This window comes from Oncorhynchus mykiss, chromosome 4 (assembly GCF_013265735.2).
Source record: "Oncorhynchus mykiss isolate Arlee chromosome 4, USDA_OmykA_1.1, whole genome shotgun sequence".
NCBI lineage: Eukaryota > Metazoa > Chordata > Actinopteri > Salmoniformes > Salmonidae > Oncorhynchus > Oncorhynchus mykiss.
Genome location: NC_048568.1, coordinates 11,120,258 through 11,147,017, shown reverse-complemented (window position 1 = coordinate 11,147,017; position 26,760 = coordinate 11,120,258). Strand labels below are relative to the sequence as shown.

Sequence of the window (26,760 nt, the reverse complement as noted above, 5' to 3'; positions counted from 1 at the left end):
GAAACCCAAACATCAATCAAACTTTCTTCAAAACAGACCCAAAGTGAACAGTCAACACAGTCAGTACATCCAAGTTGATGGAATTAATGACCTTGGTCAAATGTCTTGGAAACATGTTTTGGAGGGGGAAATGTCATTTTCTCCACTTATTGCAACTGGTTGTTTACCAACTTAATTAGAACAGTAAAAAAGAAAAAAAGTGTCATACCCATGTACACAGTCTGATATACCATGGCTTTCAACCAATCAGCATTCCGGGATCAAACCATCCAGTTTATAATTGTAAATAAATCAGTGTTTTTTGCACATGTGCATAACTATAGATAAATCTGACAGGAGTTTGAGTGATGAAAGTTGGACAGCAGATCTCTAAATCTCTGTACAAGAAACACTTCGACAAACTTTTTTTCAACACACACAAATAAAATAAGTAAATAATAATAATTAAAAAAAAACATTTGGACAAACTTAAAAAAAAAAAAAACATTGTTAGGCTGTTTTCTGGCAATGGTGAAGTTATTATGTGCCAGATGTTAAGACAACAAACTGTTATAAATGGCCTATTTGTGAGATTAATTTGTTATTTCAATAGACATAAGCTATTGACTCAAATCTGGGTTTATAATTGCAATTATAAACCCAGATTTTAGTTGCAATTTTTAATTGCAATTTTTCCATGGTTTGCTGATCTAGTCCCTGATAGGTTAACATCTCATTTCTGGGAAAAGTCCACAGTGAAATTGACATCAAATGTGGAGAATAATACATTTGCGATAGATCTGTGACCATGATCCCAATTGATAACTTCCAATGTAATTGGCAATACACTGAAGTTAGGCAACACAGGTAAGCTACACAAATGCCACAAATTGATTTGCAATGACCCCCGCGATATCGTCATGTCAACATATTGTAACGACCCTGGGTTTAGGGTCGTTACAATCGATAGCGCGCCGGACCTCGGGCAAGAAGGTCGGGGGTTCGAGACCTGCTCCCTGCTGTTTCATTACAATATTGTATTAAATGGTAGGCTACAGTAACATACAATGGCATAGAAATTAATAGCCAACTGATGCAAATGTATCATTATCCACATTTCATGTAATTTTTATTGTGGACTTTTTCCCCCATCAAATTTCCACTCGCGTAGCACTCGAGACCCAAGAACCGAGCACGAGTAAAAACCCTCGCTGGATACGGTTTTTCCCGTAAACAAAAGTCAACATTAGAATGCAGTTTACTTTAAACCACGTCTGAGCGAATTTATCTAAAGCCTCTAGTGTGCCAAACGTCATTTTACAGTGCCTAGTCGCTGTTATATCATTTCTAGCGCGTTAATATGTTTTATGGAAAAGGGGTTGGAAACACATGTCTCCAGAATCACAATCGAAATTGTCTATCTACAACTGGTAAAAAGTTGCCGTGCAGCCGGCAAACCAATTCCTTTCCAGTGCACTCCATACGATCGATCGAGTCGGGAAAGTCTGTGTGCGCGCTCAGGACTGATTTCTTTGAACAATAACATGACTACAACCTCATCTGCAATATGTCAAACTGCCGCAAATAAAGCACAAGCTACACGCTGTTTATATGTTTTGTATTTTGCAACTTTCTCACTATCTATTACCAGAGTGTGCATCTGCCTGGCAGTGTTTCATGTTACAAATCAGGTTGTGGGGGACTCAAGATACATGCAAACAAGTCTGAGGCGTTGGGTAATGGGCAGGTTTGTTTCACGTTCTGGCTGTTTTTTTCTTGTGTTTGTGTGCACTGGGCAAGTAGGCATGATCATAATCCATAACCAACCCTCCAGTAAATCGTGATGAACTCACTTACAAAACTCTGTTTTGGACAAGACTGACTGTATTACCAAAATTATCCTACTTAAACGTTGAAGTAAATTTTGACACTATAATTAATGTTTCTGACTCATGTCGATGCCACATAGGCCGTTTAAAACCAGAGAAGTTGGTTCTATGGGGCAAATTCTACTTTCTGTGGGGTGTGGCCAATTCAAATTCATGTTTTGAATTGAATTAAATTCCCGGAAATCTGAATTGGACCCAACCCTGGCCTGACATCTTGCTTTCCCCTCCTAGAACTCCTTTCCTCTCTCACTGTCATCCTTTGATTTCTTTAAGTATACACCCTCCCTCAATCCTGTCACTAGAAAGTGGTCAACAAGGTCTCATACTCCTGGCCCACCTACATCTCCACCCTTTGGCACAGGGGATAATTAAATTGTCCAAGCATTTAGAATGTGCATTTAATCAAATATTTACAACCTCTATCCCCACAGAAGGTCAATAGACTTAGAAACATGACTTTGATTGTGTACAGATTACCAGAGTATTTTAGTGTAACGACATACAGTCATTAGCTTGTGCTAACACAAAGGTGGCAGGAGGCAACACATTAATGGCTAGTTAAGAGGGGTCTATGTAAACTATGGGTGTGTGGCCCAAATGGCACCCTATTCCCTACATAGTGCACTCATTTTTACCGGTCAAAAGTAGATAGATAGTGTCAGAGTGAGCCATCTGTCATGTAGCACGGCATTCCAAGCCAACATGAGCCATGAAATTTAATGGCGACATATGGCGACAGTTGCTTTTTTGTTGACTATTTACAACAAACATGTCCATTTTGGGGACCAGTTGCTGATGCCGTTTGGGCCAGAAGGTCTGAACAACAGATGAGAGCACACTATGTGATAGAATAGCCACTGGTCATAACCGCTGCTATGTGCAATGTGTGGAATTCTGGGTGGCTAGATGTGTCATCAACGGTGGTCAGAGATCAGTTTCATTCTGGTTCTTGCTAGACTGTGAAATGCCTGAGTGATGGACTTGTATTGACTCACTATCAATGTTTCCTTCTTTGGCACGTGTGTGGTATCTCTGTCACAATCCGTCTCCGTCTCTCTTTCCCAGGCCTGGACGACAGCCTACAGCAGTATGTCCCATACTTTGAGCGGGAGAAGATTGACGGGGAGCAGCTGTTGAAGATCTCCCACCAGGACCTCCTAGAGCTGGGGATGACCAGGATCGGACACCAGGAACTGGTGCTGGAGGCTGTCGACCTGCTCTGTGCTCTGGTTAGTGATCTAAAATGTCCAATATCCAATCAGAGGATAACGTTTAGTCACCCTTTGGATAGTCCCCTAGGCGTATCCTGTATATGATTTAGGCATATCCTGTATACGATTATGCAGATGCTCAAACTATCAACAAGCTTCATATCCAAGCATCCAATATCTGTGCATCACGTAGTTTGATCATGGTTTGATCCCGTCAATTTTTCATTGCCATGTCCCAAATGGCAGTGCAATAATCTATAAATCACTCTAAAAGTTAAGTGGACATTAGCACAAAGGGTCAAATTGTGATAACATTCATGCTACTCTGATGTTGAATTATTCTGGTGGAGAGGTCGTTTTTCTAAGACACGATGTGATTGTGCAGTAGGTAGTCCTACTGGGTCAAGGGGTTGCTTCTGGTGCATATGATAGTATAGTTAAGATACTAATAGTGAGTTGGTTAGTGGATTATGCCACAGCCTTCGTATCAAGTGGCTTGCTTGACATTTTTAGGGGGGTATCTTGAAATATCATCTTGTTTTCGAGGGGTCTTGAATAAACAGTAAACAAAAGCAAACAAACCCCTTGTTGTGCCCTCAGGCAGAGGGATAGTTATCTAGCAAGCAGTCAGCTCAGCTTGAGCGAGTCTAAGCGGCCCATAGATGACAGAAGCTGGCATTGGTCAGGAAACAGGGATTAGGGAGGAATGTCCGGTCAGATGCCTCTCTCTTGCTCTCTCACTCACTCTCTCCCTTAATATTTCTTTCTCCATATCTTTCTCTCTCTGCCCCACCTCCCCGTCTCTCTCCCGCTCTCTCTCTCTATCCCTCTCACTCTCTCTCTCTCTCTCTCTTTCTCTCCATTCTTTTCTCTCTATTTTTCCACCCTCCCTCTCTCTTTCTCCATCATTCTCTCTGTCTCTCTCTGCACCACGCACACACACTTTCTCTCTATCCCCCTCTCTCTCATAACCCCTTCTCTCTCTTTTTCTCTACCCTCCCTGGGCAAATGACTGGTTCCAGAACAGAAGAGGGATGGTGACTGTCGATTATGAACACAAACAATGCCCACAAAGAGTGTCTCTCTCCTCCTCTCTCTGTCTGTCTCTCTCTGTCTCTGTCTCTCTCTCTCTCTCTCCACCCCATCCCTCTCTTTATTCACCCCCCTTCCTCTCTCTATCTCTCTCAGTGTGCTGATGTAAGAATTATACACTGTGCTGGGTTGGATTTTCAGGCCCGGATGGAAAAGCGGTGTGCTAGCCTAGTCGCCCCAGATCTGTTTGCGCTATCTTTTCAACTCCTATTGGCTATACACAAACAGATCTGCCCTGACCAGGCTAGAAAACCATGTGCTGTATGCTAGTGCTTCATTCTCTGAACTAGGTTCAGTGTGTAGTGTGCGATACAGTGCCCCTCTGTGGGAAATTGAAAAAGGAGAGTACAGTATAATCCGTGCTTTACTTCATTGTGAAGTCTGGGTGAATAGGGTCTGGCCCACAGGCTAGAGAATGGGGCCTGATACCTCCTAGTGTGAGAATTGACTAACTCAATAGTAGGACAGAGAGTAACCGACTGGCACAGGGCAACTGACTGGGGCCGGAACAGAAGAGTGACTGTCAATTATGAACACAAACAATGGCCACAAAGAAAGTGTGTGTGTGTGTCTCTCTACAGTGTGCTAGTCCAGTGTTTTTTTTTGTTCTGCTATTTCAGCCCTCAGTTGTTCAATGAACCTACAGTTCCATAAGTTTACCTTACTGTACATTTTTGTTTGGTCACATCAATCCCCCAGCATTCTGCAGTGTCAGATCTTTCCCTTTTCCCATTTTGTGGCCTCATGGTCCATCCGTGATCCATAAGATGGGTGAAATGCTTTGGTGGTAGTGTGCCAGATCTTGTTATCTTTTAAGAGAGGTTTGGTGAGGAAATGAACTGGGATCTTGAACATGTCCAACGTAAGATGGAATAGATACTTCTATATAATGGGCAGACAGTAAGAGAGAGGGCTTGCTTGGTGGGTGCATCCCAAATGGCACCCTATTCCCTACATAGCACATTACTTTTGACCCTCATCCTATGGGCCATGGTAAAAAGTGGTGCACTATGAAGGGAATAAGGTTCTATTTGGGATGCAACACGGGACTCTCTGGGCAGAGCTTTATTTTCTCAGGGAGAAATCTCCTGGTGCTCAGGAAACAGATGTGACTTCACCCCCCCCCCCCACCTGTCTCATACACACACGTCCCTTTCAGGAAAAGCCATTGCACCATTGTTCCTGCGGTTTCCGTCCGGTGGTGTCAGATAATTCGCTCCACCCCCAGCCTCACCTCTCCGCTGCATCCAAAATGGCACCCTATTCGCTACATAGAGCACTACCTTTGACCAGAGCCTGAGTCAAAAGTAGTCCACTTGGGAATAGAATGCCATTTGGGACGCAGACCTCCTCTCCAACTGTGTCCCATTCATCGGAACCGCTGTACATCTCAGAGTTGACAGAACACTTTCTCCTTTTCCTCCCTCTCTCACACGCTCTCTTCCTAGCTTACTTCCCTCTCCCGTTTCCCCTGTTCAGTGCCTGGACAGGAACAGGCATTCCGTTAGCTGCAGATGTTTTCATTGCTTCTATGCTTCAGGATAGGAACAAACGCGCTGAACAGCTGTTTAGCTGGAGGCTTGTGTGTGTGTGTGTGTGTGTGCGTGCGTGTGTGTGTGTGTGTGTGTGTGCGTGTGTGTGCGTGCGTGTGTTTGGTGATCATGTTAATGATTATCAGAGATTGGAGCGTTTGATCTCAATCAGACCTTGATGACTGGCTGTTGGGCTCTCCCATCCTATAATTCTTTGCACTTAAATAAGGCTGTTTTAGCTCTGTCTACCACAGCTGTGGTACAGGGCCAGTGATCTTCAGGTGTTAGCCTGCTATAAATCCTTAGAGCTGCGTTTAGACATCATAACATCCTGGAAGATCAAACAGTGTAAGCGTTTAAGTATATTGTCGGTGGAAGCGGCGATCATCATTCTTTCTATTTTCTTCAATCCTTTCCTTGTTCACACACACACACACACACACACACACACACACACACACACACACACACACACACACACACTTTCTCACAGAACACACTGGTGATTTGAGGTAATTGAGGTGGACGTGGTGGGGAATATGTTGGAGTCAGATGATGGGCCATGCACAGGCTGCCATGGTGACTGGTCCTGAGGAATGTAGGAGGACTTATTAGTTTGGAATATGCACGCTATTCTGTCTGTAGTAGTAGTACACTAGTAGTGTAGTAGTAGTAGTGCACTACTTCAAATAATGAAACATTGTAAAATCATCCGCACAACTGGACCGTTGTGTGTTTTGGGAGCATATCTTTTGTGATGTCCCCACAATGTTCCCACCAGACTGTTCCCACAACGTAAATAAACATTCAGGGAATCTTTAAAGAAGAGACATAATGTGTTCTGGGAACGTTCCTGCAACATCAGGTGAATGTTTTTTGCACCCGAAATGAAACAATGTGGAATCAGATTATAGGTGTTCAAGGAACGTCCAGGCGAAGGTTTTATGCAAACATTCTATAATCATCAACACGAATGGACAGTTTTTTTGTTGTCGTAAGAACATTTGCCGCAACCTGGTTTGCTGGGATGAGACTCTGGCCCAGAGTAGTGCACTATAGATGGAACAGGGTGCCATTTGGGACACGGTCAATGTTTGCTGAACCCAAGCCGTTGTGGTTTTCAACGGAATTGATAACAGCACAAATGATCATCATGCTAATGACAGTTTTGTTATGCCACCACGCGTAAACTGAATCAAAATACCTGAGTGTATCTTTCATCTATGATTGTTGTGTTGTGAGAATATTTCCACACATTTTACATGACATTTTAGTCACTTAGCCGATGCTCCTATCCAGAACGACTCAGTTAGGGTAAACAATACGACCACATATCCCCGTCATTAAAACTAAGAACATTCTTTCAGAACTACGGGGTGGAGACAGACAACCTGAAGACTCTGGTGGGTCGTATGAGAGCGGCGTCCAACAACCTCCAGAACTCAGCGTCTGAGCGCAGGAAGAACCCGTCGTACGAGAGGAAAAACTCCCACAAACCCCCCAACGACTTCCTCACTGCCGTGGTGGAGCTAATCGGAGCCGCCAAGAGTCTGCTGGCCTGGCTGGACAGGTAGACGCAACACACACACACACAAACACACACACACACACGCTTGCAAACACACACAGGTAAGCATACACACACACATGTGCGCACACACACAGACACGCTTAGCATTTCACCAGGAAGGAAGGCGTTCTATTAGGCTCTATTAGTGCCTGTGTTAACATACATGTTATCTTGTTAAAGTCCTGACTCGAGGAAGGTTTTTACTGTCTGCTAGTCAAAACAGAGTGAAGTAATGCAGGGTTCGACATCAGGTATATTTCCTGTGCTCTTATCAGCTTGAGACACACTCCATAGGATCTCAGCTGCGAAATAAAACATCTGTATTGACAGATCACAGCAGTTATGATCAGTAACACCTCAAAACACGTGAGGGTGGGTAGTGCAGCCCACGTACACGACGAGCAAAAGCACTTCTCATCAGATCAACAACAATAATTGCAAATCAATCACATACCAGGGTTGTTATTGTTGTTTAAATGCTTTTTTTTCATGCGCCTGTCACATAGCAACACTCCTGAATGATTATACAGAATATACAGATACATTATACAGAATTGTCAGATCCACTCCCAGAATTGCACCTGGTATTGTTAGCCGTGTTTGTAACACCTACTGTTGGGTGTTACTATACTATTTCCATTGTTTACTTGAACGTCTCTAACCATCCTGTCTTTTCTCTGGTATGGCTGACGGATTGTTATGTTTGTACACGCATTGAGAGGATTCCTGTGTTACTTGTTTTAAGTTTACTGTGTGGTGTTTGACTGTGGTTAGGGCTTTGGCTGTCATGAAATGTTTTCAGCCGGAGATTGTCGAGCATATAACTGCCGGTCTCACTGTAATTGACCGTAAAAGAACATAAACATGTTTAGCATCTCCTGGCTTCCACGCATAGCCTACAAGCCACTGAAGCAAAAGTTTTGGAATGTTACATTTTGAAAAAGTCTAATAAATCCATGTAATATAGCCTCCACCTTCACAATAAATCCATGATTTATTTTAGATAGGTCTAAAAAAAAAAAAACATGATATGAAGAAAATGTAGTCTATTTCAGAAGGACAGAATAGCATACTCTGAGTTGTCCTTATGTTCGGCCCTGATATTGCTATGCTATATGGCTGTGGGCTACACTAGTTAATTTAGCAGACAAAATTGGCTTAGAATTCCATGTCATAATTAAAAAAAAAAAATTATAGTATGAAGAATACAATTGAACAAAGCTGAATAAAATAGAAAGGATATTTTCTCCAAAAGATTTCCAGGGAAGTGCGCACATGCGGCTATTCTGTGTTGATAGGCTAACAAAGAAACAGGTCCTCCTATATGCTTAATTTTGAGTTATTCATGCAACTTAATTGTGATACAAACTTTGTGCTATATATTTCGATTTTTCAAACATTCCAAGGCTGAATAATGCGACTCTAATTATGATTATTTTTTTAAGTCACATGAAAGGCATTGGGTCTGCTTTGTTTCTTTTGCAGGCTGCAAATTCCGTCAGTGTCTCATTCACAATTTGACAAGCACTTGATCATATTCTCACCAGGCCTTGAATTTCCTGAATTTCCCAGCGGCACCCCCCTTGTCTGACCATAATGCCCCATAAAAAAAAATCATGCCTTTTGCGGCTAAAATGGCCGTTGTGCCCGTGGGCTGAATATAATAATTATAATTCCCTTCTTCCGGCTGCCGTGCCTCGAAGCACCTCTCACTCATATAGCTCTCTCAGATATCAAACTGCTCTTCATGTGATCGGGTCATTCTCACAGTCATCTCAGCTAAGAAGTAGGCTACAAGTGAAGACAGACACTTTGGGGATGTAAATTCCGAGGTGCATTTTGAAGATGTTCGATGAGCTGTCAACATCTAGCCTACTTTCTGTCAGTCAACAAGATGAGTAGGCCTTACGAACAGCAAACGCACTAGCCTATGACAATCTACTATCCCCCAGAGGTCAACTTGTCCTTCTGTGCAATAAATACATATTTTAAACAGTCTGGGACTGTTGTAGGATGGGATAGATCCCAAATTAATACAACCACTCACATTAAAATGTTTTAAAGCAATGAGGCTGATGCAACAGATCAGAACGTTTAGCTTAAAAGGTTGATAAACTCTTTGGCTATTTCTTCACATGAAAAGCGCAGCAATGCGCACATGGCTGTACGCTGTAAGCGCGTTACAATTAGCGGGAAAACACTGTTCTCAAAAGTGACCACAAATGCAATTTTGCATGTAATGCTTTATTATAAAGATGCATTTTTATGGTGAAAATCTGACAGCATTTTAGGATCAAGCATAAATTGTCAGGCCTCCCGGGTGGCGCAGTGTTCTGAGGCTAGCTGTGCCACCAGAGATTCTGGGTTCGAGCCCAGGCTCTGTTGTAGCCGGTCGCGACCGGGAGGCCCATGGGGCAGCGCACCATTGGCCCAGCGTCATCCGGGTTAGGGAGGGTTTGGCCGGCAGGGATATCCTTGTCTCATCGCGCACTAGCAACTCCTGTGTCGAGCCGGGCGCAGTGCACGCTGACCAGGTCACCAGGTGTACGGTGGTTCCTCCGACACATTGGTGCGGCTGGCTTCCGGGATGGATGTGCATTGTGTCAAGAAGCAGTGCGGCTAGGTTGAGTTGTGTTTCGGAGGACACTTGGCTCTCGACCTTCGCCTCTCCAGAGTCCGTACGGGAGATGCAGCGATGAGACAAGACTGTAACTACTACCAATTGGGGGGAGAAAAAAAAAAGCATAAATTGTCTCTTAGGCTCTACACCGGTTGTAAAGCGGATTAATGTGCTTAAATTTTGTTGTTGTTGATTTACTGCCCACGCTGGGCATCATTCACAAGTGATAATACATAATTCACAAGTGATAGGCAAATATTGTCACCCATCAGACTATTCTTAATTTAATTTTGCCTTTACAAATACTAAATAATATAAATGTATGTGTGCAATTAGTTTTGATTTGTCTCGGAACGGGGGCAGGGGGAAAAAATACATGTCGTTGATGCACTTTTTTAGCGAATGGAGGATGCTTTTCCCATGGTTCATGTTCATGCCAGGTAGACTATACTATGACTAAATGGTCACGTGGAATTTGACTGCGGTCATGTAATAAGGCCACCGTAAAAGCCCCAACTGTGGTGCGTTTTATGGAGGTGACTGACTCACATCTCACCTCTGGTTTGTGTCTATGACAGGACTCCTTTGACAGGGATCAGTGACTTCACCTCCACTAAGAACCGGATCATTCAGCTGTGTCTGGAGCTCACCTCCACTGTTCAGAAGGTTTGTTCTCTAATAATCACTATTCACTCTCATGAGGTTTCATAGGACTTTGGGAAGGCTATAATGTAACAACTTTTGTGGGTTTGAGAAATTAGCATGACGGATCTTGTAAATGTCTTTCATGCTTGTAGTCAACACCGAAATACACACAGAGCCTTTCTCATGAACATAAAAGCAAAACATCTCTGAGAAAATTCTCTGTGGTTTCAAAGTTAGCCCATCTTACAATAACGTCTGTGAAAGGAGACCTTAAAAACCCCGCATGAGAGGCTACTTAATTTGCTCTATTACACATTCAGGTGGAGTTCAAATAGGAAGTGTTCGCTGAAGGTGTGCCCTATTCAGACACACACCACAGGATGCAATAAGAGCAGGACCACTGACAGTTCAAAGCACGTATGTTTCCACTGAAGATCCCTCCACCAGCAGCACGTGGAAGGAGGAAAGATCAAAACGTGTTTAGTAGCCCAATTTTGCTGTCCTCCACAAAACCCCATAGTGAAGGATAGAGCCTGTGTCTCAAATGGCACCCTTTTCACTATTTAGTGTACTACCTTTGACCAGGGCCCATAGGTTCCGGGTTAAAAGTAGCGCATTAAATAGGGAATAGGATACAGAGTCGGAGCAGTGTCCTCACTACTCCCCATAGTTAAGAACTGTCATGCAATCATCTTGTCACACTGTTTATAGGGAGTTGTTATTTAAGTGCCCACAAGAACCATCGTCCCTGTATATCTGGGCAACTTTTGCATTCCTGTTTGCGTTCACTCCCCAGTGTTTTATTTCACAAATACTTGTCCACCACTGTGTAGCTTGAGTGTTTTGACTGTAGCATCTTCTCACATATACTTCTGTCCTTAATTGCAGGACTGCACAGTTTATGAGATGGAGGAGAAGATACTACAAGTAGTAAGTAATGGTTCCTCTTTTTATCTCTGGTTTGGACTCTGTTTACCAGTTCAGCCCCGGAGCTTCAAAATAAACTCAAACGCACACAGATATACACACAGGCATACATGCAAGGAAGCACACTCACACATACAGTACCCCCAGGCATGCATGTACATATGCACGCACACACACACACACACACACGCACGCAAACACACACACACACACACACACACAGTCTTGTATAACTCACCTTCTGGGGATACAATTCAGTCCCATTTAAAATCCTATTTTCCCTGAATCCTAAACCTAACGCTAACTCTAAAACTAACCTCTAAACCTAACGCTAACGCCAAAACCTAACCTTAACCCTAAACAGCCTCTAACCCTAAAACTAACCGTATCTCCTAACCTAATTCTAACCCAAACACTAGTTCTAACATTAACCCCCTAGAAGTAGCATTTGACCATGTGGGGACTAACAAAATGTCCCCAATTGGTCAAATGTTTGTTTGTTTACTATTCTTGTGGGGAAGCACACACACATACAAACACACATACACAAACAAACACACACTTCCCTTTTACAGTCATCCTTGTGATGTGGGCTGTGTTCCCGTATGAGTGTAGGGCTTTATTTATACAAATGACACCATATTCCCTATATAGTGCACTATTTTTGACCCTATAAGTCCTGGGCAAAAGTAATGCACTACATAGAGAATAGGGTGCCATTTGGGAGGCATCCCAGTTCCGTGATGGTCCACAGAAGCCCTGCTTCCACATCCTGTGTTAGATAACACTGCCAAAGGGGCCGTTTGTTCACACAGTCAGCTAAAAACTTCATTAACTAACCGATAATATTATTTTGGATTATCTGCAGTTTCCCTCAGAGCCTGACCCGATGTATCACCTCAGCCTCCCATGCTAGGCTGTTTACTGCCAAGTTGTACAATGCTAATGCAAGTCTTTCTCTGACCTCCGTGGTCTGTGTCAGGCCTCCGTGTTCTGTAGAGCTCTCCAGGAACAAACAGCTCCCTTTGTTTTGACGATCCAAACTACAGCCTCACACACCAAGTAATGACAACGTTATGGCATCATGCCTTGTAGGAGACCCTACCCGTCTGACGAAATTAGGACACCTTGTGGCGCAACTGACGTGTCCCACGACACGTTTTTATCAGAAGACAAATCCAAAGCAAAAGAATGTGCCACATACCCTGTGAAAAATTATCATTTTCAATTCAATGAGGGCAGTGTACAGAGATACAAGCACAAGGCAAAGTAACACCCATGCTTAAATGCCTTTTGAAAGAACCCTTGTCCCTCCCCTCTCCTGAATTTTAGCTCCATGAATGACCACACACCAGAGATCCACCACACCAAAGTCCTCACCAAAATAGCTCTTGTGCATACATTGGGAGGCAGTGTCTTGTGAACGAGATTACAACAACAATGGTTATTTCCCAATCCAGTGAAATCTATTGGTGTTATGAGACATTGTAGCTGAGTGTATTCTGTTATATGTTCCATTCCAGTCTGTGGCTCTGAACGTAATCTGTGAGCAGACAATGAGGATGACCTCCGACCCTCAGAAGAGTCAGTCGGCCTGTCTGGAGGAGGTCCACATCACCAACGTCAGACCTGGAGAAGGACTGGTGAGAAGAGTTAGCATGCGTCCAAAGTGGCACCATATGCCCTATATAGTGCACTACTTTTGACCAGGGCCCATAGGGATCTTACACGTTCAGCCCAAGCTAGATGTACTGTTTGAAATCTCAGTCTCTGAGATCGATTGCTTCTTCCTTATGTTGCCCTGGATCTTCTCAGGGGATGTATATCAAATCCACCTACGACGGGCTTCACGTCATCACTGGAACCACAGAACATGTGAGTATCCCGTCCATTCTGATAGTAGTAGTCCAAGATGGTCTGGAGGGATCCAGTCAGGGTGAATGAACTCAGAGGATGAGCATATAAACATCCCCGATCTATCACCCTCTGTCCTCCAGTCTCCGGCAGACAGAACACACAGGATCCATGCTGGAGACGAGGTCATCCAGGTCAACAAGCAGACAGTGGTAGGTGGTTCTTCTTCACTACCCCCTATTGATCAATTGTACCACTTACCCAGGGCAGAGAGAGATCTGTTTTTTTTTCTGTTTAATCTTGCCCAACAAGAAAGCCAGGCAGATGATAGCTCGTTTAATTGCAGCATGAGAGTACAGTCGCAAATGGAAATGGGTTGTTGATGGGGTGTGTTGATAGTTGTGACGATGTTGGTTATGATGAGGGCTGGGATGCTGGCTGTGTCTGACGAGCTGGCGTCCAATCTGTCTGTCTTTGGTGTCTCCAGGTGGGCTGGCAGCTGAAGAACCTGGTGGGTAAGCTGAAGGCGGACACCGCCGGCGTTAGTCTGGTGGTGAAGAAGAGGCCCTCGGGTACCTGTAGCTTCACCCCAGCCCCCCTAAAGAACATGCGCTGGAGGCCCCCCCTGGTGCAGGTAGAGCCCCATCACACACACACACACACAGTTGATTGAAGAACACCTGTAGGGCAGGTAGACCATCTTCCCTTATCCCCCTTTGATATCCTAGTGTTGAATCAATTCTGGATGTATTTTCATCTGTCACCATAGGTGTGAAATATGTGTGTGTGGTATCCCAAAGCTGTTTCTTTTTGGTGGGGTTTGACAAGAGAGGACCAACTCCTCAGTTCCTCAGCCAACCAGGCTGCGTCTTCCACTGGGTGGGTTGTAAGGGTGAACAACGAATCCCTTCTTCCCCTCTTTCTTAAAAGAAAAAAGAAAAAAGAACAGCACAAAGTCCGAGCATGTACTGATGTCAGACGTGTTTTGAACGTGACTCATGTTCACAGAGACAATGGGTCTAATGTGACCTAATAGGCTCTGTTCAGGATGTGTGTTTCAAATAGATTGCATAGTGCTTAAATGTCAGTTGTGGGCTGAGTCAGTGTGCCCCGAATACCCTCTAATCTTCGAGTCCAGAGAGATCTCTCGTCTAAGAGTCTTACTGTCTACACCTCGTCTCTTAGTTCACCGTTAGAGGCTACACTCCGCCCAGACCTAACAAAGGTCACACATTGGTTTTGAGACAGACAAACACAAAAAAAATGGACCCTGTAAAGCCTTTTAGATCTGTTTATGTAATTACAGTAATCTAAAAAGGACTTTATTCCTGCGTTAGGGACAATATTGGACCTTGGGAAAGAGCTGAGAACCTCTGAAGTCGGCAGGAAGCAATTAAAGGTTTAAAAAAAAAAACAACCTTGTTGCGTAATAAGTCGTCTGCTAAGTGTAGTGTGTCCATGCCAGGTCTCAGGTCCTCACAGTCGTACTAAACCAGGCCACTATTGGTGGATTTACCAAACGAAAGTTAGCTTAATTAGAAATAACGCCATATTACGTAATGGTAGTGTTTCATTTAGCTGATACAGTGTACTTGTAGAGAATGTTCTCTGGTTTTAACAGCTAAGCTGCCTCACACATTTAACACATATCTCTGCCCAGGGTATCAGTGACTTTACATGACAACATTTTTGTACGATCTTTCTTCTAAAAACAAGTATTTTGTTGTTTCGTGTATTAGAGTGCCCCCAGTATGCCCAAGATCCAGTCTCCAAAACATGCCCCCTCTGAAGCCCTCATGAAGAAAGAGAAGCAGACCAATCTGGACCTGTTTATCCCTCCTCCACCCACTGTCCCATACACCCCACGGTGAGTGTCTGAGTCAATCAGTCACTTATACAGTCTGTCTGTCTCTCTGTCTTTGTACCCATCATTGTATTTGTCACAGGAGACTGGTGGGAGGAGCCATAGGAGGACGGGCTCATTGTAATGGCTGGAATTGAATAAATAGCTCCTCTCACCAGCCTCCTCTAGAATTCACATTAGTGCTCTGTTAGCTGACCTTGACATTTCCCTTCTTTTCCACCTCATATACCGCTCATCGAAGGGATGGGAAGCCTAAAGTGAGTGTGAAGGTCCAACTGAGACCAAAGGGTTCTCAGTCTCCTAACTCCTTCCTGGATGAGGGTAGACGACGCTTCACCATCGCAGACTATGACAACAAGATCAAAGTCTGTCCTCCCCCTGAGCCCAACATCCAACCAGCCCCAGTAGCCCGCCTGAGACAACGGACCTCCACAAGGGGTCAGTACCATAACAGACACACATGCACGCTCGCACACTCAAGCACACACCAACAAGAACCCCAGCTAGCACATTTGGTTCCTTGGAAGTTGTGGGAACTAGTGACGCATAGGTTAACTCATAACTTGCATTACATTTTCTCCCCGGTCCCTAAATGTCTTTGCTAGGTGAAAGAAGCAGAGATGACAGAGAAAGTTTTACAGATGTTAACTAGATTGATGCATTAATTATATCATTTATGACATTATTCTGGTGAGCAAGTGTTTATTTAGTCTTCTAGGGCAACATATAATGACAGAAGAGAAGCTGCCTGTATCTAAGTATAGTTGACTAACAAATAGCCTACCAAAATGTTGGAAATTATAAGCAGATCAATTCCTGCACCCCCACTCAGAAAGATTGATGAGATTGATATTGGCATAAGTAGTAATTACAGAACATTTGAACTCTACTTTACAGGTAAACAGCGGCCCCTGTCCATGCCTGTAGACTCGTGTTTGGGCATGTCGGATTCGTCCTCCAGACCCTGGCCTCAAGGGAGGAAAGGTAAGCATGCTACAGCTACAGTACACCTGCCTGGTTGAAACACCGCCAAAACAAAGCAGCGCAGTAACTCAGAATGTGTCCCAAATGGTACCAAATTCCCTAAATAGTGCACTACATTTCACCAGAGCCCATCTGGCTCTGGTCAAAAGTAGTGCACTATTTACGGAATAGCCCAGCTAGCACATTTGGTTCCTTGGAAGTTGTGGGAACGTACGTTTTTGGTTTCCCATTGGTTCTGGGAACAAAGCCATACGTTTCCTGACCGGTAAAACTGAATGTTTTTTTTTACATTTTGAGAACGGAAGTGAACATTTTGCCTGTTCTGGGAATGTTCATTTTTAGGTTAAAGGGAGGTTCTGAGAACCTTTTACTATGGTTCCCTGAAAGATTTCCTGGGAGGCTTTATTAACGTTCTGAGAACAGAAATGATAGGTTATTTAATGACATTCTGAGAACATGTTTCGATAAAACTTTTAATAACATTGCTACCTTAGTTTGGGTTAACTGTTTTAAGCTCCAAGCACAGATAGGACACATGGATACTAATTTGCTTAGGTATTAATTATGCCAAATTTGAACACTACCAACAAAAGGAGCTGATCAAAAGCGGGGGAAGGGAGCTTAAAGGGACCAAATTCGGTCTCAATTACCAATTTCCAAGGGAGATAAACGAACATGGTAAGAGACTGTATCTGGTACAAAGGCAACGAAGGGAGAAGGGTTCTCATTGTGGACAAACTCTTTATAGATGGACAGCTATTCCGAGACAGCTCCATAACACCATGGCTGATTCTCAATTCTACAGAGACTTCAGGTTATAAAAAAAAGAAAGTATGGGAACTGTAAAAATATCTGAACACTATGAAGTGGATATGAACACACACATACTCAATTACAAGCTCGCCTACACATATGGACTTATACATACACACACACACACACCTGAGCTCGCTCTCTTCTCTCACTATCTTTCTCTCTTTTCCCTTCTCTCTCTCCCTCTCTATCCATTATTGAGAACTGTTTTATAATTTAATGTGTTTATTGTTTGTCTATCTTTTTTTATGTATTTGTCTACAAGTTTATAAATGTTTACAACAAGCAAGGGGAAGATATCAGAATAGGGGCATTGGGGAATAATAACATATTGTACGGAATACATTTGTACTGAGTAATGCAAGGTCTCTTTCATGATCATGTGAAACGTCAATTGCTATGGAATTGCTGGGATGTGTTTTCCAATGATGTTTGAGGTAATTAAGATGGAACTATGACGGTGATACGATATGGAATACAACTATCACCATGAATATTAAGGCTATACGCACAACATGTTACACACATATACATTTAACTATGCAAATTGGTAGAGTTATTATTTATTTGGACATCACGCATTATAGTCTTACTCTTATACAGACATCGTACACACTCTCACAAAATCACATGCAATATCATACACATCAACCTACTCAGATTTACTAGACACATAATATCTTGTCTCAATTTTCTAACATCTGTGGCATTGGCAAACAGGCAAGGCAATAAAACAAATATTGCTAGAACCTATTTCTTGAATTCTAAATATCAGACATTTGAAAGCACTAATTTTGACCATCATAATACCTCTGATGGCAGTAACTTTACAAGCACTAACTATGGTCAATTTAGACTGAGAATAGTATCTAGCTATGGTAAGGGTCGAAATAAGTATAGCCAGTTATAATTGTAATGGTTTAGCAGATTATAAAAAAAGAAGATCAGTCCATGCCCATGGCTAAAAGAAAAGGAATATAACATATACTGGAAACTCACTCTACCGCCATAGATGAAGTTACGTGGAAAAAGGAATGGGGTGGAGAAATATTTTTCTGTCATGGACAAAGGAACTCAAAAGGAGTGATGATAGTAATTAACAAAAATTTCTGAATGTGCAAACAGGAATGATTCGCAAGGAAGGTGGATCCTTTTGAATATGAAAATGGATGAAAAAAAGATTTGGCTCATTAATCTATATGGTCCAAATCATGGTGATCCATACATTTTTAAAAACATTTATACCAATTTATTGAACTTACAGGCAACAAATGATCAAATCCTTATGGTAGGAGACTATAACACAGTGTTAAGTACCTCAATGGACCATAAAGGTAATCTACAAACTATCATCACCGTGCCCTTAAGGAAATCACAAATATTATGGACACATTAGAAATAGTGGATATTTGGAGACTAAAAAACCCTGACTTAGAGAGAGATATGGAGGAGACTTAACTTCTTGACGCACCCAACCAGTTAGCGGGATCATTTTCATCAACACCCGCTGAATTGCAGCACACCAAATTCAAATTAAATTACTAAACATATTTCATTTTTATGAAATCACAAGTGCAATATAGCAAAAAAACAGCTTAGCTTGTAGTTAATCCACATGGCGTGTCAGATTTCAATACAGCTTTTCGGCGAAAGCGTAACAAGCGTTTATGTAAGAATATCTCTCTCAGTAGACAAAATATTATAAACACCGAGCAGCCAAGTAGATTGGTCACGAAAGTCAGAAAAGCAATAGATTAAATTGCTTACCTTTGATGATCTTCGGATGTTTGCACTCACAAGACTCCCAGTTACACAATAAATGTTCCTTTAGGTTCCATAAAGATTATTTTTATATCCAAAATACCTAAATTTGTTTGGCGCGTTATGTTCAGAAATCCACAGGCTCGAGGGGTCATGACATCGCAGACGAAAATTCCAAATAGTATCCGTAATATCCACAGAAACATGTCAAACGTTTTTATAATCAATCCTCAGGTTGTTTTAAAAATATATAATCGATAATATATCAACCGGGACTGTTGCTTTTTTAATAGGAGAGGGAGAGACAATGGCTGCCCCACTCTGTTGCGCAAGCAAAACTCTGCGAACACCCAGCTATCCACTGACACGATGTTATCTTTCTCGCTCATTTTTCAAAATAAAAGCCCAAAACTATGTCTAAAGACTGTTGACACCTTGAGGACGCCATAGGAAAAGGAATCTGGTTGATATCCCTTTAAATGGAGCGAAGGCAGGCTATGGAACATGGAGCTTTCAAAATAGAAACCACTTCCTGGTTTGATTTTCCTCAGGTTTTCGCCTTCAATATCAGTTCTGTTATACTCACAGACAATATTTTGACAGTTTTCTATCCTAATCTGACAATTATATGCATATTCTAGTTTCTGGGCCTGAGAAATAGGCCGTTTCAAATTGGTACGTTTTTTAGCCAAAAACGAAAATCCTGCCCCCTACACTCAAGAAGTTAATCAAGCTAGTCGTCTTGACTACTTTCTTGTCTCTTTCTCTCTTGCATCAAAGGTTAAAAAAAGTTTTAATAGGAGACAGAATGCGATCAGATCATCATCTAATTGGCATTCACATAACTCTTATAGATTCTCCACGTGGACAGGGATATTGGACATTTTATCAAAATGGCAGCAGAGTACTGGAAGGAAAGGCGGCCGAAGAAGGAATTGGCTCTGGGGGTGACCAGTGAAATATACCTGCTGGAGCACGTGCTAAGGTTTGGTGCTGCTATGGTGACCAGTGAGCTGAGATAAGGCAGGGCTTTACCTAGCAAAGACTTATAGATGACCTGGAGCTGGTGGGTTTGGCGACGAATATGAAGCGAGCCAACAAGGGCACAGTATATGGGGCTTTGGTGACAAAACGGATGGCACTGTGATAGCAAATTGGATGCAGTCTAAGTAGAGTGTTGGAGGCTATTTTGTAAATGACATCTAAATGACATTTTGTAAATGACATCACTGAAGTCAAGGATCGGTAGGATAGTAAGTTTTACGAGGGTATGTTTGGCAGCATGCGTGAAGGATGCTTTGTTGCGAAATAGGAAGCCGATTCTAGATTTAATTTCGGATTGGACATGCTTAATGTGAGTACAGGTAGATAGCAATAAAAACGATACTACAGAGATACAAAATAAGTTAGATGAAAAACAAAAAGAACTAGAGGAACTTATTCAAGAATGATCTAATGTAATCTGTTATAAAAGAAAGCAAACTGGATGGAATATAGAGAAAAAACATTTTTCCTGAATCTCCAATACAGGAACGCTAACAAAATTTGCATAAACTCGTTACTGAAGACAGAGACATCTATGATTCTCCAAATTATATTAAAAGACAAAGCTAATTATTTTAGGCAGATATTCTCTTTTCCGTCTCATCCTCTCCCACTGAATGAAAATTACGGTAAGGAATTCTTTCCAAATAATATAAAAAAAATGGAAAATTATCAAATGTACTGAAAGATCAGTGCAAAGGCCAAATTACAGAGGAATAACTTTTTGAGGCTATTAAATCCTTTCAGTCTGGATAAACCCCAGGGCTTGATGGCATTCCGGTAGAGACTAAAAGCTCCATTGTTAGATTGTTTTAACTAATCCTATAGCAATGGTAGTCTGTCAGGTACTCAGCAGGAAGGTCTGATTTCTCTATTATTAAAACAAGACCCAGATGGCAAATATAAAGATCCAGTCTATCTAAAAAACTGGAGGCCCCTTACACTTTAATGTTGTGATTCAAAAATACTAGCACTCAGAATTAAAAGGGTTTTACCAGGTTTTGTTCATCCTGATCAGACAGTTTTTTTTACATGGATGATACATTCGAGATAATATACGACAACTACTAGAAGTAATAGAACATCATGAAACATCTAAGAAGCCAGGCCTGGTATTTTGAAAAGGCATTTGATAAAGTAAGACTGGATTTTATTTATAAATGCCTGGATTTTTTCAATTTCGGTAATTCTCTTATAAAATGGGTAAAAATAATGTAAAGCAACTCCAGGTGTAAAATACTACATAATGACTACTTCTCAGAGAGTTTTGAAATTGTCAAGAGGAGTTAAACAAGGGTGTCTGCTGTCACCATATCTATTTGTTATGTCCATCGAAATGCTAGCTATTAAAATCAGATCCAATAACAACATTAGAGGATTAGAAATTGAAGGCTTAAAAACAAAGGTGTCCATGTATGCCGATGACTCAGGTTTTATATTAAGTCCGCAAGCTAGATAACTTTTCTGTACTCTCTGGACTAACACACAATTATGATAAGTGCACAATATTATGTATTGGATCTTTAAAAAATATAACTTTTACATTATCCTGCAGTTTACCTATAAAATGGGCTAATGGTGAAGTAGACATACTTGGTATTCATATCACAAAAGATATAAGTAAGCTCTCCTCAATGAATTTCAATAGAAAACTTGTCCAAATAGACAAGACCCCGCAACCATGGAGAGGTAAATACCTGTCTATTTATGGAAAAATTGCCCTGATTAACTCCTTAGTCATATCTCAGTTTACTCACTTACTTATGGCCCTGCCTACTCCTGATGATTCATTTTTCAAATCATATGAGCAAAAAATATTTTGCTTTATCTGGGACGTTAAACCAGACAAAATGAAACATGCCTATCTATAAACGTCCCTTTTTCAGGACCTTGTCTTTCAAAGATAATTCATAAAAATCCAAATAACTTCACAGATCTTCATTGTAAAGGGTTTAAACACTGTTTCTCATGCTTGTTCAGTGAACCATAAACAATTAATGAACATGCACCTGCGAAACGGTCATTAAGACACTAACAGCTTACAGACGGTAGGCAATTATGGTCACAGTTGTGAAAACTTAGGACACTAAATAGGCCTTTCTACTGACTCTGAAAAACACCAAAATAAAGATGCCCAGGGACCCTGCTCATCTGCTTGAACGTGTCTTAAACATGCTGCAAGGAGGCTTGAGGACTGCAGATGTGGCCGTGCGTTACAGGGAAGACATTCTCCTCCCTCATGTGGTACCCTTCCTGCAGACTCATCCTGACATGACCCTCCAGCATGACAATGCCACCAGCCATATTTCTCATTCTGTGCGTGATTTCCTGCAAGACAGGAATGTCAGTGTTCCGCTATGGCCAGCGAAGAGCCCGGATCTCAATGCCATTGAGTACATCTGGGACCTGTTGGATCGGAGGGTGAGGGCTAGGGCCATTCCCCTCAGAAATGTCCGGGAACTTGCAGGTGCCTTGGTGGAAGAGTGGGGTAACATCTCACAGCGAGACCTGGCAAATCTGGTGCAGTCCATGAGGAGGAGATGCATTGCAGTACTTAATGCAGCTGGTGGCCACACCATATACTGACTGTTACTTTTGATAAGATAAGCTTCACTTATTCAAAAGTTTTACTTGAACCCTAAATGGTTATCAAGTAAAAAAAACTCATCCATTGTTTAAAAATTGCCTTTTTGTCTTTGTGCAGATTGTCATGTCTAATTTTCAATTAATTTCAAACAAGCATTGCAGAGCTGGCAACAATTTCAATTTCGTCCCCATGAAAAGATAGAACAAATATTACAACGAATATTATGGTTGAACTCAAATGTGCTGGTTGATAAAATACCTGTATTTATGGGAAAGATGTTGGAAAAGGGTATTTTATTGTAAATTGGAATGGTGAAGTTATGTCCTTCATGGAGTTATCAGAATTGTACGGGAAGGTCTGTTCAATCCAAGAGTACAACCAATTGATTACAGCATTACCCCCAAAATGGAGGAGGCAGGTGGCAGCGGGAGGAGGTAGGGAACTGGTCTGTCTGCCCAATATAAAGGTGTAGCGGCTTTCCTCCTGGGAAGGAGAGGCGGACCAAAATGCAGCGTGGTTATAGTTAATGTTTTTAATAGAAAAACTCAACATGAACATAATACAAAACAATAAACGTGGCAAAACCGAAACAGCCCTATCTGGTGCAACAAACACAAAGACAGGAAACAACCACCCACAAAATACTCAAAGAATATGGCTGCCTAAATATGGTTCCCAATCAGAGACAACGATAAACACCTGCCTCTGATTGAGAACCACTCTAGGCAACCATAGACTTACCTAGACAACTACACTGAACACAACCCCATAAATCTAATAATCCCCTAGACAAGACGAAACACAATAAATCACCCATGTCACACCCTGGCCTAACCAAAATAGTAAAGAAAACACAGATAACTAAGGCCAGGGCGTGACAAGAGGATCAAAACTGGCGGAGGAATAAAAATAGCATAAATAGGAAAGTATACCAGTTTCACTTGAGGACCAGGATGTTGTCAACTGTGCCATACAGATTGCAAAATAGTTGGGAAGAGATTTTTGATGTACCGATTCCATGATACAGGGTGTATGAGTTGATATATAAAACAAAGCAAGATTCAAGACTTTGTGCATTTCAGCTAAAATTATTAAATAGAATTCTTGCCACCAACAAAATGTTGAATATTTGAGGCATAAAATCATGGAAGCTCTGTAGGGTGTGTTGTGAGGATACAGAATCAATAGACCATTTATTTTGGTATTGCCCTCGAGTAACCTGTTTCGGGTCTCAGGTTCAGGAATGTCTGAAAATGCATAGCATTGATGCATAGCATTGATCTAAAATTGACCCTAGAAATAGTACTGTTAGGAGATCTGGAGAGACCGGGTCAGTCAATTACTAATATACTACTACTCTAAGTAAAACTTTTTATCTTCAACTCGCAATCTGTGGATTCTATTCAATTAGATAGATTGAAGTTGTACGTTAAACATCACAGCATAGTTGAAAGATATGTGTTGCTAGAGATATTTTTGTTGCATTGTTGTTTGCTGTTTTCTTCTGTATTTTTTTTTTTTCTCTTTAGTTCATTCTCTTGGTTGTTGTTTCTTTGGGAGGTTCTTGGGAGTGGAGTATGGAATTCATTGTATTTTTCTTCTTGGGGGGGGGGGACTGTGGGAGGGGTCTCTAATGGTTGAGGGACAGCAATCGGGGAACTGTGGGGGGATATTGGAGGGTTCAGGTTCACATTTTTTGGCCTGGTTTGAGATCTGTCAACATGCCCTTGAGCTAAGTATTGACCCTGGATGCTTCTGTGTGTCGCTGAGTCTGTTGGATGATGGATGTAGTTATTGAGTGGCTTCACTGCAAATATATTGAATGTTTCGGATATTCAATAAAGAAAAAGTATTTTTTTAAATTAAACATTTATTTTAGCACGCCATCAGTGAGGCTCAAACCTATGATCTTCTGTTCTCTATCACATATAATTAATCCACTGCGCCACAAGGATGGAGCTATCATGCCGTGTTTTTTTAAACTCATACAAAGCTGTACATTTTAGTCTATTCAAATAGACCCAATTTCAAAGTGAACGAGCATTCATTAAGCTCAAGTCTGGCCAATTAGTGTGTGCGGCCAACACACCTGAACACACTTAACAGGATAGGGTTTTGTTGGCGCTGAGAACTGAATGTATGTGTTTAAATAGAACCAGAAAACGTTATGCTTAAATACTGAAATTCCCACAGAGAACATTGTTTCTTAACGTTCTATGAACTTTCTGGGAACATGACTTCCACGTGAACCATGGGGAAACCTGTATAAAACGTTATGCTGAAGTACTGAAATGCCCACAGAGAACATTGTTTCTTAATAACGTTCTCTGAACTTTCTGGGAACATGACTTCTACTTGAACCATGGGGAAACCTGTATAAAACGTTATGCTGAAGTACTGAAATTCCCACAGAAGAACGTTGTTTCTTAACATTCTTTGAACAATTTGAGAAAATTACTTTAAAATAGAACCCTGAGGAAACCATTAGGAAACGTTATGCTGAAGTATTGAAATTCCCACCTTAGAAACATATGCTTCTCAGAATGTTATGTGCTAGCTGGGTATCCTGCACCATTCCCAGAACATTGTGTTGCATGCAAAATAACCATAGGACAACCACACTCTCATCAACGTCTAACATATGGCTCTCAGAACATTATGTGCTAGCTCTGAGGGTATCATTTGGGACGGAACCTAACTGAGGCTAATCTACTGTTATCAAAATGGCCATTTCACAGGCTTATTTACTCTGCAGAACAAACTGAGGCCGGCTCGGACTGCGTGCCTCGAATTCTTAAGTCGTTGTTCATTAACTTTAGGGTAAGCTCCAGCATAACCACTGTTGATTTTGGCCTCAACTCCTTCTTAGACTGACTTAACCTTGAACAGAGAGGGTTCGGCAGGTGTTGTGTAAGTGCTGATGTAAAAAGGGCTTTATTAAACCATTTGAATAATTGATTGAGATGCCCGTCTGTCTGTCTGTTTACCCCTACAGGAGAGGACATCCTCCACAGATACCTGAGTAACGAGCGGATTGCCACCATCTCTGAGGAGGCCCCGTACTTTCCACTACCCTACAGACCCCTGGAGGGGCGGTCTGGCCAGCTGATCCATGGCGTCGACCACATTAGGGGCTCCCAGTGCTTCATCAATGCTGACTTGCACAACAGCACCACCATCCCATACCGGGAGGCATCATCCAAAAATTCCCCAGCTACGACTGTGATCCCTGCTGCTGCTACTCCCAAACATCCTCCTTCGGAACCCACTTCGATCCTGGGGGGCTGGCTAGCCCGCCTCAGGCTGCTGAGTCATTGACGAGTGCCTCGACCTTGTGGAACATGTCGCCCCCCCCACAGTGCCTTTACCTTGCTATCATCGAATAATGGTCTGGCTACTCTACTCAGTATTCCGACTTACACGTACCAAACCTGGAACGTTCTGTTGGAACTTGGAGCGCTAAAGCAGCCTTTGGAAGCTCTGACGGAAGGTCTTGCTTAATTTCAACACCGCATAATGTAGTGGTAGACCATTTGGTTGGATCTCTTGCTACATTTGAACTCCTCGGGGTGACACATTTTTCGTTTAGATTCAAAATGCTGACAGATTCTGACAGTGTTCCATCTTTTGTGGAGGGATAAAAGAAAATGCCAAGTATAAATAAGTATTATAGAAAATAATTCAGGTTTAGGAAACGTTTGCCTTGCTTCTGTAGGTGAACTCTCCTATGTGTAAACTGTTAAGTTATTTAGTTTGTGTCTGTCTAGAGACTTCTTGTAAATATGTTTAGATCTTTTTCAGAAGTTGATTTGATTTCAGTTGGAATTTGATATAGATACAATGCCTATCATTTTTACTGGAGCTAGTGTGCTTCTCTCTTCATAGTGTTCCATGTTATTATGCGCTGGAAATGACTGCCAGAGTTGGCCTTTTTTTAAGCTACCGTGTGTCCAGTGCTGTAACAAACCGTGTCAGTGTGTGTGCATGCGTCCGTGAGTGTGTGTGTATGTGTGTGTGTGTGTGAGTGAGTGAGCGAGCGTCCGTGAGTGTGTGTGTCCGTGCGTGTGTGTGAGTGAGCGTCCGTGTGTGTGAGTGAGCGTCCGTGTGTGTGTGTGTGTGAGCGTCCGTGCGTGTGCGTCCGTGCGTGTGTGTGTGTGTGTGTGAGCATCCGTGCCTGTGTGTGTGAGTGAGCGTCCGTGTGTGTGTGAGTGAGTGTCAGTGCGTGTGTGAGTGAGCGTCCGTGCGTGCGTGTGTGTGTGAGTAAGTGAGCGTCAGTGTGTGCATATTTTTGTGTAGTTCAGGTAACATTTTTAAAAAAAAGTGTAACTACTTTATCTCACTAACTGGTTCTCAATAAAGCTGGTGTGACCATTGATGTGTTTCAACAC

General features: G+C 42.1%; 1 protein-coding gene across 1 annotated transcript in view; it reads left to right on the top strand.

Moving 5' to 3' along the window:
* Positions 1-26,459, top strand: part of cnksr3 (cnksr family member 3) — a 42,723-nt gene extending 16,264 nt beyond the window's left edge. The window contains exons 2-13 of the mRNA XM_036975624.1: positions 2,934-3,097; positions 7,071-7,273; positions 10,472-10,559; positions 11,427-11,468; positions 12,989-13,108; positions 13,281-13,340; positions 13,463-13,531; positions 13,807-13,953; positions 15,059-15,186; positions 15,425-15,621; positions 16,081-16,167; positions 25,368-26,459. Of these exons, the coding sequence (XP_036831519.1) occupies positions 2,934-3,097; positions 7,071-7,273; positions 10,472-10,559; positions 11,427-11,468; positions 12,989-13,108; positions 13,281-13,340; positions 13,463-13,531; positions 13,807-13,953; positions 15,059-15,186; positions 15,425-15,621; positions 16,081-16,167; positions 25,368-25,690 (1,628 nt within the window). The 3' untranslated portion in view covers positions 25,691-26,459. The remainder of the gene's footprint in view (positions 1-2,933; positions 3,098-7,070; positions 7,274-10,471; positions 10,560-11,426; positions 11,469-12,988; positions 13,109-13,280; positions 13,341-13,462; positions 13,532-13,806; positions 13,954-15,058; positions 15,187-15,424; positions 15,622-16,080; positions 16,168-25,367) is intronic.
* Positions 26,460-26,760: the final 301 nt, after the last annotated feature.